This window comes from Argiope bruennichi, chromosome 6 (assembly GCF_947563725.1).
Source record: "Argiope bruennichi chromosome 6, qqArgBrue1.1, whole genome shotgun sequence".
NCBI classification, from domain to species: Eukaryota; Metazoa; Arthropoda; class Arachnida; order Araneae; family Araneidae; genus Argiope; species Argiope bruennichi.
The window spans coordinates 68,639,454-68,658,086 of NC_079156.1; the positions used below are offsets into that span (position 1 = coordinate 68,639,454).

The 18,633-nt window shown below is 26.5% G+C and overlaps 1 protein-coding gene across 7 annotated transcripts in view; it reads left to right on the forward strand.

Moving 5' to 3' along the window:
* The window catches only part of LOC129971148 (homeodomain-interacting protein kinase 2-like), a 98,814-nt gene extending 84,871 nt beyond the window's left edge, over nt 1-13,943 (forward strand). For 6 of the 7 annotated variants that reach the window (XM_056084644.1, XM_056084645.1, XM_056084646.1 and 3 more), the window contains 11 exons: nt 176-270; nt 368-433; nt 1,679-1,843; nt 2,262-2,521; nt 2,926-3,117; nt 3,915-4,046; nt 4,150-4,253; nt 4,352-4,538; nt 6,576-6,840; nt 8,002-8,153; nt 8,852-13,943. In XM_056084644.1, coding sequence (XP_055940619.1) covers nt 176-270; nt 368-433; nt 1,679-1,843; nt 2,262-2,521; nt 2,926-3,117; nt 3,915-4,046; nt 4,150-4,253; nt 4,352-4,538; nt 6,576-6,840; nt 8,002-8,153; nt 8,852-9,239 — 2,006 coding nt within the window. In that variant the 3' untranslated portion in view covers nt 9,240-13,943. The remainder of the gene's footprint in view (nt 1-175; nt 271-367; nt 434-1,678; nt 1,844-2,261; nt 2,522-2,925; nt 3,118-3,914; nt 4,047-4,149; nt 4,254-4,351; nt 4,539-6,575; nt 6,841-8,001; nt 8,154-8,851) is intronic. The other variant, XM_056084650.1, reaches the window with a different exon arrangement.
* Nucleotides 13,944-18,633: the final 4,690 nt, after the last annotated feature.

The following is an 18,633-nucleotide window of genomic DNA, read 5'->3' on the forward strand; positions in this document are numbered from 1 at the left end:
TTAAAATCCAAATAGAGTTGAATAATTTAAATTTAAATTATGAAATAAACAATTTCTTTTATAAAATATCTGGACTTTAGTCAATGAAGAATAAGGTTAAAGGCCATGTATTATGATCAATTATGAAATTGGGAATGAAAGTATTTAAATCTTACTCTGTCATTTATTTATAAAGGTTTGAATTCTCCTGCCAAGCACGTTGTACCAATTGTAGCTGCCCAGGCTGCTCAGCCACCTGCTCTCCAAATTCCACAGTCACTCTTGACACAAGTAGGTTTATTCTTTAAATATATTGAGTTATTAATTACACAATATTTTTTTGCTCTGAATTATTGAATTAATTAAAATTACCTTTATTTCCTGAAAGGTTGGAGCTCAGCAGTATGTGCCTGTATCTGTAGTGGAGCAAAATGGTCGCCAAATGTTGTTTGCTGTAAGTAGCTTTATATATAGAAAGAATTATAAGTGAATTAATTCTGCAGAATCCTCATAATAAAAAACATGATCTATTTAGTGACTCTTATTTTATGAAAAAAGTGGAAACATAAATGCCTTTCAGTAAAATTTTAATTTAATTTAAACCTGTGAAACATGTGACTGATACTGAATAAATGAATCATATCAAACTTTAATTAAAGCAATCAAATAACCTGATCTTATATATAATATGATTGATCTAAGTTCTCTGTACAATTTTAGTACTTGTGAGATTTAATGCACCTAACTGACTTCTAATTTGCCAATTTTATATATTTTTTCATTTATATATTTCAAAGTCATATTTTTAAAATGTATTGGCAGACATTTTCTTTTAACATTTTATCATCTAATTATTCTTTAACTCCATAATATTCAGAATTCATGGCATTTTTGTTCTTGTTAATCATTGTTGCCACATCATCTGGCTCAAAATCTAAATACTAGATTTTAAACATTATAGAAAATTTAAATTGCATGATATTCATTCTGTTACAATTTTAAGTTGAAATAGTACAGGTACAAACATATATCATAGAAATTCGAAGCCAAAAATTTTTTTTGAATAAATGTTTGTTAGCATTCTTCAATTCACATATTGTGTTTTACTCCATAAAAATTATTTACTTATGCTTTATCTGAATTTATGATTTCTGGAATTCTGTTTTTAGTAGCATTTGATATGAAGACATTTATGTCTGTTATTATATCAAATATTAAAACAAAGGAATTAATATTTCAGACCAAAGAACTTCCAGTTTTCTTTCTCTTCACATTTAAAAAATTTCTTAAAATGAAATTTATTGTCATTAAAAAAAAGCCTTAGAAACCTAGAAGCTTAATGTTTCTGAAATGGTCAATTATATTATTAGCCCCAGGCAGTCTTTATTTATAAGTATGCATGAAGTTAAAGATTAAGAATGTCATTTATCCTAAATTTTTAGATTAATTATAAATTAGGTTTGAGAATCTTAAAATTTCTTAAGACGTTGAATATAAAAATTATGAGAAAAGTGTATGTGTTTTGTTTTTTCTTACCTTCATATCAAATAGATGAAGTCATGAGTAGAACAGCTAGTATTGTGGTAAAATATAGTCTCGTGTATCCTCTTGAATAAATTAAAAATTTGTTTCTGCTTGAAAGATTCATTATTATGGGAACAAAAAAATATATATACATGTTTAATTTGTTTTATTGTAGAATGCTTTACAACCTGAGTGGCCTGGTAACAGACAGATGTTTGTGCCATCTTGGCAACCTAGACCATTCCAACAACCTGTCATTCCAGAAGCTGAAACTTGGGGACGTCCACTTGTTCTTGAAAGAGCAGCTTTGCTTCCAGAACAGCCTTCCTTGATTCCTGTGGTATGAATTTTTAAATATTTTCTCTTGTCTGATCATTCAGCACTAATTTAAAAAAAAAAAAAAATATTCTAATTTGACTTTGCATCATTAAATACCTATTTTTATCAATTACAAGTAATGAAAATTAATATGCTTATTATTCATTAGATAGGTAGATCATATTTAACTTGATTTCTACATTATCAGCTTCTTTTAAATTTTTTTTCAAATTCTTTATTTTCTTATGTTCTAAATATTATTGGTTTGATTTGTGCATATGTGACTTGTGATATTTGCATTCCATTTCAGTTGCTCTTTGAAATTGTATTAATATGTTTTTGTATTTAAAACTTTGTGGAAAATTATTTCATTTTTTTTTTTCTGTGCATTGAAGTGTTTTTTTCATTCACAATGATACTCAGTTTAAATATTGTTTTAGGAGGTTCATGACACTGCTGCTGTGTACAACCATCTGAGGGAAAACAATCAGTTGAACTCTCTGCTTCCACCACAAAGTTCTGGTTCCACTTCTAATTTGGCTCAGCCATGGACAATTATGCCTGCACCAGCTCCATTTGCAGCTGCTCCATCTAATCAGCAGCATCGGCACATTCAACAGGCTAGCTCTTCCCACCGTGTCCTGAGTAAAATTTCTTCCAGTACTCACAATACTCCTTCAAAGAGACCAGCAAAGGCTATGTAAGTTTATATTTTCTTAGACTTTGGAATAATAATACATTTTAATGTGATGCATTTTTATTACTGCTTTTAATGGAATAAATTAAGCAAGCTGTAATCATGTTAGAAGGATTGGTAATGCATTTTAAAATTATCTTAGTGTATATATTCTAATGATCAGTTAAATAACTGTTATTTAACTCTGGAATTAAGACAAAATATTAATCTTTTCTAAGGATAAAATATTTATCTGTTCTAATTTCTTCAAGAATGTGCAAGTGATACCAAAAAAATCGGAAATCTAATATTGGTTAATCATTGAATATTTTCTATAGTATTGAAGACAGTGTTGTTAAACAAAACAAAGATCATTCTTGTTTATAGTGCTGAAAAATCTTATGTGCTTTTTTTTTTTCCTTCTCCAGCAGAGAAAGAGAGCCAGATCCTCATTACTCTCCTGCTAGAAAACGATTGAAGGAAAATAATGTGAAATTCCAGGTTCCAATGAGTACAATAAGTGGAATGTACACAAACAACCCTGTTTCACAAACAAGACCATTACCAAATCAAACTGTGCATTGGACTTCCCATAATTCAAAGCCCACTATAAAATCTAGGTAAACCTCCCTTCTCTCATTTTATTACGAACAGTTTGTTTCTTTTAAATATTACTAAACATAATTGTGATTTTGCTGTCTTTAATTTGTTTGTATACAAATTGCTTGAATACATATTGCTTAAATGAGTCTTCAAAACTAGTTTTTCATGTTTGACAATGTAAAATTGATTTTCATTTATTTACAATTCAAATTCATGAATGTAGAACTTTCAGAAAGCAATTATTGCTCTAAATATGTCTTTGAAAAAATTATTTATGAAATTCTATTTGATAAAAAGATTGTAAATTATTTATGTTTGATAAAAGATAAATATTGAGAGGAACAAGAAGGTACTGGACATGCTTAACTTTTAACCCTTTTCTCTAAAATTTTAAATAACATTCCTATGATTTCAAAAATATCTATAGTAATATTTATAGTGCCAGTGATTTTCTTTTCATTGTATTTAGATCTATTGAAAATTAAACAATATTAATTGATAAGTTGATATGTTATACTCCTTATAAGTTGTGTCACATTTATCTGACATATATCTTTTTATGTTAAAATAGTTATCTGCATGTATTATTACCTCATTTACATTTTAATGTAAAAGTGAATGAATTCAATGTAAAAGTGAATAAATAATGAATTTAACCTTAATTTTAAGTTATTTTGAAGGTTCCATAATTTTAATCAGATTATTATTAACTAATGAATAGAAATTTATACTTAAAATATTTGCATCTTTCATTCTGGAATGTACATATTATGTTTCTTTCATAAAAATTAACTTCTCTTGTATTTGATTTCAGCTCCAGAATAACTAATGTTTGTGAGAGAGATGGACCAGAACAAACGATTATTATTTGCGATACACCCAGTCCGGCTGTCAGTGTGATAACAATCAGCTCTGATTCTGAAGATGAAGTTGATCCTGTTGTTATGTAAATTTAATAGCTCAATTTCTTTGCTTTTTTTCTGCAAGTTTTTTATAGTAATAATATTGTTTATATAATGTGTTATAATAAATCATTCAATTATTTTTAGTGCTCCTGAGAAGAAGAATAAAATTGCAACAAATCAGCACATGACTAACATAGCTGTAGCAACAACTTGCGACAGTGTTATTCCTCTCACACCTGACAATCATGGTTCGTAAATAAAAAATATTCTTACCTTTTGTCTGTTTTAGTTGTCTTTATCATTTTTATTGTGACTAAAACTATTACAATCTGATTTTATTTTGCAGGATATTGCAACAAATATTATCCTGATCAGCGAAACAGCCAATTCAATTCGAATTTTAAAGTTCAGCAAAAAGTTAGTTGTGTAACTGTATTTGATTCAGATTCAGATGACCAAAATAGTCCTGTAAAAAATCATATGTCTGTAACAGCTAAAGTTATTAAGCCAGAACCACAAAAGGAAAACTCAAGGTATATATATTTTAAATATGTCATGATTTTAATTGTGCTACATTTAGTCTTAATAAACTGATATGTGATTACTTTGAAGTATGTAATTATGGATTTTTCCATATTTCCTTATGAAATTATAGAGCTTGAAACATTTCTTTAGTGATATATTTGTAGTTTTGATGTATTTATATAAACCATTGATTTAGTTGAAAATAAAGGTTTAATTTTTGTCTACTAAAATTTACAAAAAAAGCAATTAGAGTAATGTACATACTTGATTATTTTGTATCCTGGGGAGGGGGTGTTTTTTATACTGAGATTCCTTATGAGCGTATTGTAAGGATTTTCATGACATTGAAAGAGCGAAAATTTCTGTAAATCTTCACTAATTATGATCCTTAGAATCCAAAACATCTCTTCATTCAAAAGTTTAAATATATGTAAAAATTATTTTACAATAAATACTGGGTTATGCACCATCAGTCAAGTCATTATCTATAGTTACTTCAATATATATTTCATTGTTTTTATTTTGTAGTCCTTTGCAACACACTATTCTTTAAATTTTAAACTCAAACAAACATAATTTGTAGGTAACCTATTTAGGCTTAACTGAGTGCACAGGTTTAATTTCTTGGAGAATGTGCAATGCTTGAAGCATTTTGTGTACTCCAGAAAGATTTAGTTGATCACTCCATGTAATTTGCAGTAAATTAATTTACAATAAGAATTTAGCTACAGTTATATTTAAAATAAATAATATATAAAATTAAAAATATTCATAAAATAAATATTAGCAAAACTCAAAGAGCAGAAAACTATGCTGGTTGAAGTGAAGATAAAAAAAGCTACTGATTAAAAAGACTTACAAAACTTTAGGGACCCAGAGTAAGAATCTGTCATTTTGAAGAATTCCAACCCTCAGAAATAATATTCCTTGATAGTTTATTATTCATGAAAAAGTGAGAAGAAGACATAGGTGTTCTCTTTCCGTCATAGTATCGACTCAGTGTTCTACCTGATGGAACATCTAATTTTATTCAACGATTATACATATGCTGTGTATTTGGAAAATCTAAATATATGGAATAAATAGTGTAAGTTATAGCCAACAGAAAAATGCTGAAATTTTTTCCAATAATTTTTTTACTAGAAAAAAAATTAACAAAATTTACAGAAAAAAAATATGCTTTTACATAGTGCATTGTATTTAAAAATCATGGATCTGCTAGATTTAAACTATAATTTATTATTAAAAAATAAAGTTAAGAGTGAATCCTAAACCTATATTTATCCATTTATAATAGAATTTACGATTTTAGTACCAAGCAAAGTTAAGTGTTTCATGTAATTGAACTGCGAAGGGTTAAGGATTGAAAGGAATTCACAAATATCGACTTATCCTAAGGAATCTACCTTTGCTTTACATCTGCCTAGAATATATATATATATATGTAATGATATTTTAAACTCTTAATTTAATCCAAATTAATTGCCAAAACTTTATCTTAATTTAGCCCATTGTATCTTCATTCTAAAATATTCTCTTATTTCATGATCCAATTCCACTTTCGGTTTAATTAATCCCTTTGTAAAAATAACGCCATCAGTATTACGTATCAAATGAAAGTGATACTTTTGCCCTTATCAGAGGTCAAAATATATATTTCATCTGCACGTGGCTGGAAATCCTATGTTATATAAGACTAGTGATCATTTGTTCCGGCCCTTTTAGCTTTTTCCATACTTCTGCTTTTGTGCCATACTGCATCTGCTTGTATATAAATTGCTTTCCTGAGATGGATATTAAAGAGAATAAAATGAAAGTAAAAATACAATGTCTCATCTGTCTTCAAACCTGCACTCTGCTTCAACCAAAATTTTATATATATATATATTATTTTGGTTGAAGCAGATATATATATAATATGTTCAATTTAAATGGGATGAAATTGTTTGAAGCTCTATGTAAAGATTTTGTTGTTTCATTAACATAAGCTGCCAAACAAAAATATATCAATTTATATTATATATAAATATATTTCTTAATTTTAGAGCTACAGTTTGCCAAAAGAAAAAGATAGCTAATTCATATCATCAACATTGCCAAATGAATAATTCCATTGTTCACACAAAGCAAGAAATCATTACAGAGGATGATTTAAATGTTTCTCGTGCTCATTCAATTATGGCTGCTGCTCTATCCGATGTAACATCAGGTTCTGCAACTCTTCCAACTCTTTTGTCAGGCCAGTATTCTGGAAATTTTTCCAAACACAATGACCTCTGTCTGATGACTCATTTTTGTGGACGTGATCAAGTAAGTTTATACTTTGATTTTATAATATGTTAGTAGCTCACTTAATTTAGAGTAACAGCTATGTAAATGAATAATGACAAAAATTCCATTCCTTTATATCAATAAGCTTGCACATTTTGGAATAGACCATAAAAACTGAAAAGTAATAGTAATTTATAAAAGTTCTTAGGGTTTTAATATTGGACATTTTTGTACTTTAATTATGTTACTTTGTTGCAGTTAATTTTTTGTCAGGTGTGTGTGTGTGTGTAATACTAATTACTTGGTAATTATTTTTAGATTGCCATGATATATTTGAAATTTAAATTGCAAAGGACATTTTTTATACACTTGATTTTTACTATTTAAAAAAACTGAAATTTCAGCATTATGAGCAATTTAATTCGTTAGTTGCATTCTGTATCTTGTAAGATAAAATTGATGTGATAAATTTATGCAATTTTATAAAGTAGTAATCTTCTTTATTATTTTTGTCCAAAATTAGTTTAAAAATAAGGCATAAGTATATTTTAATTAAAATATAGAAATGTGCATTCTAATTTTTATCTAAAGTAAAGAAAAAAATTTAAAAACATGTCTTTGAATTTTAGGTTATTTTTGCCTTTTATCAAAAAACAAAGTGTAATATCTTTTAAGTTTAATGAGCAAAAGGGAGCATTTGATTTTCTATGCTTGAAGCATTAATTAAAATCGGTTTTAATGTACACACCAAATTGAATAGCATCTCAAAATGTTATAAAATTGCCTCTCATTATCTTTCTATTATTGGCATAAATTGAATTATACATTTACAGTGAACTTAAAAATTTAATAATCCTAATTTCAGACTCGATTTTTTTTCTTTCTCTGTGTAATTGAATTTTATTTCTACTGTTTTGAATCAATATTTCCATGTTTCCAAACGTTTTATACTTTGAATAATTTTTAAAAATGCTGACATTGTAATCATTGGAGTAACTAACTTCTAGGAATGCTGTATTCTATATCTGTAGTAATAAAATTTTATAAATGAATGCAATATCAGGATATTTTTGCAGTAAATCAACAAAAATATATTTGCCATGTAAATAAATACTGAAAGTTTTCAAATATTTATTGCTCTATGTATTTTAACAAATATTGTTTGATAACCATCGTTTTCTAATCGTAATTTTTTCTTAGAAGTCGAGTATTATCATAGAAAATGGGGATCAAATATCTACGAGTGATGATTTAGTAAGACAATCCCAACTACCCACATCTATCCACGGCTCTCCCACGTCTCATATCAGTCAACCACTATATTTAACGGCTAGTCAGGCTGATGTGTATAGGTAATTAATCATCTTTTCTTTGTTTTTAAATAGGCAACTGAAATTAATTTGCGATTACTGAGAATGTTGGTAACTTCATTATAATAGCAAAATGAATGCTCTTAACTCTACAGTACATCAAAATAAATCAATATAAGAGATTTCATAAAACCTGCAATAAATAAAAGTTGCTGCATAATTAAAAATTAACAAGAAAAAGGGAGTAAGTATATTTAATAGTTTAATCTATATTCATGCGCATTACAATGCTATTAAATTTTTTATATACATTTTTGTCGTTGTATAGTAGCAGTAACATATATAATAGGTAGCTTAATTATATTAAGAAAAAATTTTAAAGATAAGAAATTAATGAATTATTATGCTGCAGTGTTTTAATATTTTAGATGTTTTATTCCCCTCGAAATCTTTTCTATAATTAAATCTTAAACAGTCTTTAATTTTAATTTTGTCTACTTTTTCTTGTGCCTAATATTTCAAAATTTCTGTAATGCTGTCGCCTGTTATCTGCACAAGTGCAAAATAAAATTCCGAAAATGTATATTTAGATGAATCATATTTTAATTTTTAACTATTAAGCATACAATATCTTTAATTGTAGTTCTTAAATATGAAACTTTTTAATTCATTTTTCTCTATGCACTTGTTTCATTGTTAAAATTGAAATTTTATATTCTGTCTTTTTTTTATATATATAGGGATTTTTGTAGATCTACAGTATCTTCAAATCTCTCTCAACCAACCTATATATCAACTCAGTCTGATAAGTACATCCTAACAGCTACTGAGCATTCTGCATCTACTTCTTTCGCTGCTGCTCAGTTACCTGTACCACCTCCTGCGCACCATCACACAAGCCGAACCACCATCACTTCGTCAATACCTTATTCAGGTACCAGTAGTCATCCTTTACCAGCACATATGCAACCAGCTACGGTCGGAGCTACATCAACCCTGGTTCCTACATCTGCCCTTCCATTGGTGTCCTTTCCTACGACCTTGCCTCAAGCTCCTGGATCAGCTTTATGTGCATATACTATGAGTGGTGGAAGTCCAACTAAATCCCAGTTCCATATATATTGCTGAATGGCATTTTGGACCCAATCGAAGCTTCACATTTAGCATCGTGTCAGCAATCAATGTAGAAGCTTTTGATGGGAGAAATGCATAAAATTCAGCTTAGGAGATTGAACTGTTACTTTTTGTATAGTTATATTTGTAAACTTGCTTTGAATATTTGTCAGTGGTATATTTTAGAATTCTGAGACTTTGAAAGGGTGACGGTTGTAATCTATGGCTGTCATTGAACACAATAGCAGATTGGAATGTTTATATCTGCTTATATCTTGACAACAGTTTTTCTTTGTACATTAAACTGTTTTGACGCAGCTTTAGATTGGTTGCAAAGGTAAAAGCTAGTCTTAACTCTCAGGAAGGCCTTGTATTGTTATTTGATTTTTACGAGATACTTGGCCTTTGAAAAAACAAATTCTCAACTATGCATGTACTCAAGAAGGCGCTGACGAAAAAAACTTTAATTAGTGATGCCTCTGCCTATCTTGATGGGTTCTTTTTTATCATTCTTTTGTGAGATGAAAATCGAAATTTGTTATTTTTATGTATCTAAAAAAATTGTGAGAAATGCCTGTAACAGTTGTTACTTTTTAGTGATGCCAGTGTCATTAAGAAATGTGCATATTGTCAACTTGTAAAAAAAAATGTTTAAAAAAAAATCTGTACAAATTTGAATGTTCATCAAGAATATATTTAGCACTGTAAACAAATACTCTATTACTCCTGAATTGTGCAAAATATTTTGGAAGAACATTTTGTTTGCATAATTCTTGAGGAATTGTCTATCATTATTAGGTTGTCAATTTTGAAATTTTAGCAGTGTACTACAACGATATTTAAAAATGCAAAAACCACGAAGCCTATATCTTCAAATATAGAATATTTTTTAGAAGCTTTGAACAGCTGTATTCAAGGGAGGGGGAAGAAAATTTTATTCTATTATTTTATTGAATTTATATATGTACGATTCTAAATGCAATCTAATTTTTTTTCTTTAAAAAATATTAATCTTATTATGGGAAAGAAATGTGTGTAATGATGATGAACATCTAATATAATGAATTTCTGTTTGATTTACGTGAATTTAAATCTTGATGTATCCAATCTCTTTACAGCTGCTTAAATTTCTCTGAAAAGTGTTCTATATAACAAAAATAGTGACTTAAAATTTAATATATTTTATATTCATTTTAAATTAAATGGATTTCCAATTTTATAATATTAAAACTAAACTATTTTCAACCATTGTTAATAATAGTATTTTTTATCAAACACTTTGCTCTCTATGGCATATTATATAGTATTCAGATAAAATTTGGTGTTTATTAAATTTTAATTTGTTTTTTGTAGTTATAATTGATAGAATTTAAATTTTAGAAACTTATTTTTTTACAAGAATAATTAATCTGAACTTTTATTTAAAAATATTTAAAATAAAATAGAAGTACCACAAATGTCCATATTCTTGTAAAGTAATGCCTTATAGTCTAAGCTTCAATGAAGCTTATCCTCCTGCCTTTGAGTTTAACTGCATAGATCTACTTTTTATTTATCCAAGATGTGCTGGAATCTATATAAGATTCTTATTAGATATTATAGTATAGTTTTTCTTATGCCATGAAAGCAAGCTGTTTACTAAAAGGAACATTAAATGATTTATCAGTTTAGTAGTTAAAAAATGTAACTGCATTACAGTTTTACATTTAGGATAAACAAAACTATGCACTTTTCTTTTTTGTCAAATGCATTATGTATCTATGCAATATACTTTTTGATATGCTGTATACGATAGTGTCTTAATTGTTTAAATGAATTTTTAATAAAAAAAATTTAACTTGCCAACTATGCAATTTTCAGGGCAATAATATGCTGTTTGTTGATGTTGAAACTAAACTATGCAATTCATAGCCTATGCAATTTAAAACGAACTTGAAATATTCATGAAATGTTTCAGTAATAAATGCCTTAATATATGATTTAGTTTTATTACGAAATTATAGATTAATGTTTGCAAGTCTTGTGATAGAGTTTAATATATATCTATGCAATATATTATCTAGAGGAATATTCGTTTTTTCTACCTTTAAATTTGTATTCAATTCAAATGAGAAATTGTACTTGCTTTTATGAAGCAATGTCCGGAATTGTTAGAATTAAATTTTTCTTATTGGAAGTTATATCGATATAGAAGCCAATAATTCACATTCACAGGAATTAAGCAGTATAAAATTTTTTAAAGAAATGAAAGCAATCATTTAAAATGTATATAAATTATAAAATCAATGGTGATCTTGTAATGAAAATTTCTACACTTTGACTTGCAGACATTAGATTTTTCTGTAACTTCTTTCAAACAAGAGTGAAATATCCACACTTTGTATATGTTTCCCTAAAATTTCTCTTATGTGATTTATATAGATTTGTAGATATATAAAAGTCTTGTATTTTTATTTAATTTGTCCTTAAGATGCACTTTTTTGTGTTTATGTATTTGCTAAACACTTATTCATCTACTGTAAGATTGTCCCAATGATTTGTGTTTTTATGTTTTAATTTATATGTACTCAAACTTGCCTAGCTAGAAGTAATATTTTTTTTTTTTTTAAATGTAAGCTAGGTAATTATTATTGTGAGATTTTTTTGTTAGTCTTCTCTTTTGAAATATTGTTTATTGTATTGCATTTGTTATATTTAATGTAGGTTACTTTAGTCTGTAAATTTATAATTACAATGGCTTTCAGTTCATTTAATCCCATGCTAGTCTTGCAATTTGTCACATTACCTCTTATTAGCTTTGTGTTTCTTGTACTTTTGTAAACAGTTATCTTTATTTATTATGGTCTAGTTATTCCTAAATATTTAAACACTATAACATAGGTCCTCAACCATTTACCTTGTATTTTTACATTATTTATATGAATTTGATTTTTTTAAAAATCTTCTGTGAACCTTAATTTTTTCTTCCAATTAAACTATTCCCAGATAAAAATTTAAAGCGTTGATTTCAGTTCAGTCACTTGCTTAAATTAAAAAAAAAAAAAAAAAAAAAAAATGCAAAGATAATTTTTTCTTAGTATTGATATTTAAATGCTGAAACTAAATTCCATATCGTATTTTTAGATTCATGATGTTATTTCACATATTTTCTAAGCAGTTCAAACTAGGTTGGTCAAACATAAAAATTTTCCAACATATGTAATGTGGACAAAGATTAGTTTCCCCCCAACTTTTGTAAAAGCAAATTGTATATTAAAAGAGGGAAGAAAGCAATTTCAGTTTTTGATAACTAAAATGTGAATAAATCTTTTTATTCAACCATAATAAATTAATGTATTAAAATATTAGATTGAGCATATATTTAAAATTTGTACTATTGCATTTATTATTTTTTATTCTTCCTACTCTTTCATTTTTATACTGAAGACCAAAGTAGTAAATAATTTATTTGTATATTTTGGATACTGTTACCTTTCAACTATTATTAACTAAACTCAACTAAGCAAATTAAATCTATATGAGTCAAATAAATTAAACTGACTTTAACAAATGGATAAATTTATTATTAAATTAAAAATATTAATGAAATTCAAGTTTGGTTGGAGACCTATGAATTTTTTAAATCGTGTTTAACAGGCCTTTTTATCTAATTGGGACATTTTATTTTTCCATTAGGAAGATTATTTTAATATTTACATACTTTGTATGTAATACTAATTATACCTCTTATTCCATAGTACAAACACTTTTGTAAAGTTTCCGATAAAAAGAGAATGTAAACTTATTTTTTGCAGTACTTAAGATGTGTTATGCAAATTTATTTTTATGTCAGTCAATCTTGACATGATTATATAACAGTAATATTATTGTTGACTATAACCACCATTTTGGTAGCCTAAATATTTAGATATTTTAATAAAAGTTCGTTTATTTTTGAAAACGAAATCCTCCTCGTTTATATTAATTAGAAAGATATAAACATCTAGAACTATTTTTGCAAAGAAACATTTTTGTAGGTAATTTTTTTAAAGTATAGTGCTGCAATTAATATTACATGTCATTCTATTGTATGTAAAGATTCTTTTTAAGTGTGTTTAACTTATTTGCAATTTTTGTGTGCCAAAAATTCTGACTGGGAAAAAGTGTGCAAAAATTCCTACATTTTATCTTGTCTGGAAAAAATGTCTATTTTTATTTACCAGATTAAAAATATGAGCATCAATAATGCTTGTGTAAAAGTAGCTTGTGCTCATATAATTTGTAAATTATGTTAAACACTGTATTCAAATCAGAAAAGGAAAAAAAATGTTTTTACTTCTTTATGTTAATGTGTGTAATCACAAAAAAGACATTTTACTTTTTTTACTATAAATTTTTTAAATGTATACGAATAAATAAGGAAAAGGATAAAATGAATTGTTGCTTTGCATATGACCATACCAGTTTGAATTTGCATACTCTTGTAAACATTACTCAATGGTGATGGAATGTGAAATCATAGGGTGTGATGTATTCTCTCACCTTTTTCTCTGACACATGAGTTGCAACTGTAAGCTCCAAATGTTTTGCACTTTTTTATAGATTATAGTGATATGCCAGTGATAGGAAAATATTAAAATGTATACCTAATCCTATATTGTTTCTGATTAGTGTAAATTTTGTAAAGCAACAATGAAAAAAAAAATAGAAAATTTTGTTAAATAAATTTTTTTAAAAATATTTAATGATGTTTTTATTGATAGATAATTTCACACTCTTTCACATTAGGTAACATATAAAACATCAACATTTCTTCTCATTAAATATATATATATATATATATATATATATATATATATATATATATATATATATATATATATATATATATTATATATATATATATATATATATTTGAAAAACATTTGCATCTAGAATTTTTCCTAAATATACTTTTAATAATTTATTTTTAATAAAAATGAGAAATTTAAAGGATGAATCAGTAGTTTCTAGGCTTCATACTATTCAGTAATAGGAAAAAGTGTTTTATCTTAAATTCTTAGCATATATTGGAATCTATTGTATAAGGAGATGTGAAGAGAATTTAAACCATCAACTTAGATGCCATTTGAGAAGAGAACTAATTGAATTGACTATTATCAGTACCACTCATGCAACTTCTGAAAAAAATGAACAAATACATTGGAACTTGAGGAAAGCATTTAAATTTTTTTAAGATTAGATTATAATGTAACAGTGATATAAAAAATTTTTTTTAGGAAAACTACTAACTAAACCATACCATAAAATTAACTATTTGACTGATTTATAAATCAAATTCTGCAAAGAAAATTTTTGAAAATAGTGCAGCAAGTAAATAAGAATGGAAAGGTAAATAACTTTTGGAATAAATTTTCCTAAATATATTAATTATTAGACTTTGATACTCATTACAGAGCTGTATTAAAAGTGCTAATTATAGACAAATCTACTTGTTTTGTATCATCATGGCAATTTTAATAAATTTCACTTTTAGAATTTCCATTCATCTAATTTCAATGGTAAGACAAATATAGTGATAATTTCTATATTGCTAGGAATGTAATTTATATATGCTTTTTTAACTTCACATATTTTAAAATTTTAGAACATAATTGATTTAAGTATTTGATTTGATTAATACTATCACTTGATTATGTGTTGTAATTTTTAATACTACAATCAAACAAAAAAAAATACACCTTTAATTGTTTAGTTCCAGTTATAACAAATATTTTTATAAGTAAATTTTTAATTCTTTTTAAGAATTCATTTTAAAAACTCATTTAATCATCATGAAATTCAAAAATTAGCTGCCTTTCATAACCCACTTGTATGCTCTAATTATTGACATTTTAGGTTGGTAAATGATTCACAAACTTTTGAAATTTTACTTCGATTATATAATCAAACATGAAAATGAATTTAAAATATTAGTTTATAGTGTTTTATATATATACACGCACATACGTTTTTTTTTTTTCCTCCATTTCTCTTAAATAAATATTTCATTACAGTAATAAAAGTAGACTATCTAAGTAACATTTTTTGTGTTTGATTCTACATTTTAGGTTGAGAACATTTCAGATAAAGGACTATATGAACAATAAAGATTGCAATGAAAATGTATTATATGTTTTTGATATAAGGGAAAGGAAATTACAACATAGCGCTAGGTTTGTGAGAAGTTTAATTCATGAATGTGCATTTTTAATAAAGGCAGAATTGAATATTACAGTATATAAAGAGATCAAATATAATAGAGTAACTACTAATGAAAATGAATATTAGTTACTTTGTAGTTATAAAGTACATAAGTATTAAATTGTGACAGACAATTAAACCTGCATTATTTTTAAAAACTTCACATTTGTTCTGTTCAATGGGAATATGAAGCGCCCTAATGGAGTCAAATCCATGATATCATAGTGTGATTAAAAATATAAATTTCTGATTCATTTAACTATCGCAAAGCTGTAACTCCACTTTTCCTTAGTCCTCATGAAAGTAAAAGATATTAAACAGAATCTTTCTTCCTTAACTTTCAACAATGGAAGAAATAAATGTTAACAATGTAATTAACAAAAGAAAAAAAAAAACATGTGCAACAATGAAATCTATTATTAAAAAATTTTAAAAATATTTCCAAAAAATTATTGAATTTAAGGAAAAAATTGCATAGTAATAAAAAAAACAATAAAAAAACCTTAAAAATACACAATTCTTTTTAAATCTTAATCTATACTATACTATAAAGCTCAATGTGTGTGTACACATGTGTGTTGACGTTCTACAGAAAAGACCATTTGACATACAGCTACCAAATTTGGTACATGTATACCTTGGAGGTCGGGAATGTGCACCTGGGGTCCCTTTTTTTGAATTTTTAGTTAGAATTTTAATTATTAATTAAAACTAACTTTCCCCCCAAAAAAAATCTTTTCATTTTCCCCACCGCCAAATGAGTAAGGGTTCAGTTTTTTTTCCTCAACAGTAATAAGGCTAGGCTTAAAATGTTTCGGCTGATTATTTCAAACGATTCAGTTTATTTTCTTAATGTTTGATGCATTTAAAATTAAACATCTTTCAGATTCATTATGAAGTACTTTTGAATTAAAATAAAACAGAATAAAGGAAATTAAAAATTTCTAATCTGCATAGCGTTACCCCAACTGGCGTAGAAAAACTGACGCATTTGCGTTACCGTAACTGGCGTTGAAAATTCACGCATGCGCATTGTGTTCCTATTGTTGACATGACAACCATTATCAACGGATGATTTGAATTATTTTTAGATTAGTTGCATGCTTTTGTAATTAAAGTGTATTTATGTTAGTTATATATTTTTTTGTATATGCTTAAAGTTTTAAGTACATCGTTTTTTAAGTAGTTTTTTAAACCTGTTTTCGACCGATTATTTTAAACGATTCGTTTTATTTTCTTAGTGTTTGATGCATTTAAAATGAAACATTGTTAATTAATCGATCTGTTCATGATGAATCTGAGAAAATTTTATTAACAAATTCTTGAGATATTACATAAATTAAGAAAGATATTCTTTAGTGCCCATAAAGTTTAAACGCTCAGTGACTGTTTTCAGTAATCATATTACAAAAAAATACTTTGTTTCAGTAAAAAATATTATTATATTAATAGCAGATTAATCCTTTCCACTTTAATTTAAAGTATAAATTCTACGGGAGCTAACAGAAAATTACAGAGATACATATTACGTGACATATACGACTGAAGGCGTTTATAATATTATGAGTGAATTATATGACTATCAAAATTTGAAGTTTTAAAATATTTTGATGAAGAAGCTATTAAAGTAGGAATTGCATAAAATATTTAATTATGAAAATTTTAACGAACATTAAGATTGGCGAACTGATTGGTCGCCAAAGGCGGCTAGTATGGCATAAAAATCAATTTTGTGCAATAATATTTTCAGAATTTATCATGGGAATATTCCAAAACATTGTTTAATTTTTAATCAATTAATGTTCTAATCAAATTATCAAAAAAAAAAAATTGCTCTGAGCAGGTCATTTTCACATATGTTTGAACTCTATGCCAAACAATTTATTATGCAGAGTATCAAAACACACAGACACACATCTCCCCCTTTTTTTTAATCACTACAGAAGAAATAAATAGAAAATTATTTCTCTTTTCCAACTTTGATGACAGCAAATTCATAGCCATGTTTTAAAATATTTTTTAAATCCAATTATCAAAAGAAGAATGTTGTTGATATTGGAATATTTTTTAATTTAAAAAAAACATAGTACATTTTCACCACATTTGGGGCAGTTATATAAAATGATCAGAAGATGTTCTAAAGCAAACCATAAAATAAAAAAAAAAAAATTACACACATCGTCTAATACTGAAGCAGTACCAAAGACAGTTCTGTTTTTCATATAATTTAATCAATGAATTTCATATCATTTGCCTTTAGGGAAACAAAAACGGATAAAAAGACTAAAGTACACATTTGTTCCTCTTGGGAAAAAAAAAAAAAAAAAAAGCCAATTGTAGTGAAACATAAAATTACGAGAGTAAAATATCAATATAAGATGCAAAACCTCAAAAAAGAAATCTACCATAAAAATTGTACAACTTTTTAAGAGAATAATAATATGGAATTTGTTAGGACAATAAATTCTGATCAAGGTAGTCAAAGGATGGTTAAACTCGAAAAATAATACACGAAAAAAAGGAAGCACTTCCTTAACCATCTGTTCTTTCTATTATTTAATAACACTATGGTATGATGGCTTAGCTATAATTTTTCAGCCATTAACTTGTCAAATGTGGAATCCAAAAGATTTCAATTAAATCCTGTAAAATAAAAAATATTTCTCAAACAAAGCTTCTATTTTACCATTATCCAAAATGACAACCTTTTAATGATTGTCGTTTTTTTTTTTCCCCCGCTTGAGCTTGCAAAATAACCATACTGTAATCTTGAGACTAATGGAGTGTTAACTTTGCATTTTTTACAACCATCGCATAAATCTTCTGGTGATTATTTTTTAAATATTTTCCACAAGTCTTACCATGATATAAAGTAATTAACAAAAAAAAAAAAAAATTAATAAAAGTCATGCAAATTTTTAAAACAGAAGTTTCATTAATGATCTATTTATAACATATCAATAATAGCAAAATGAAACATATTTGCATTTAGTATTCAAAATAATTATTCAAGTAATTATTAAAGAATCATTCATAAATTATTCACACACATGATGCCAAAAATAATTTCTATGTTTTGACTAAAAATCCTTCAATATTTTTATTTGTGATGGATGCTGAATTCGGGGAGGGAAAAAAAAAATACTTGAGACACAATAAAATGAATGAAAACATGACATCTATTAAA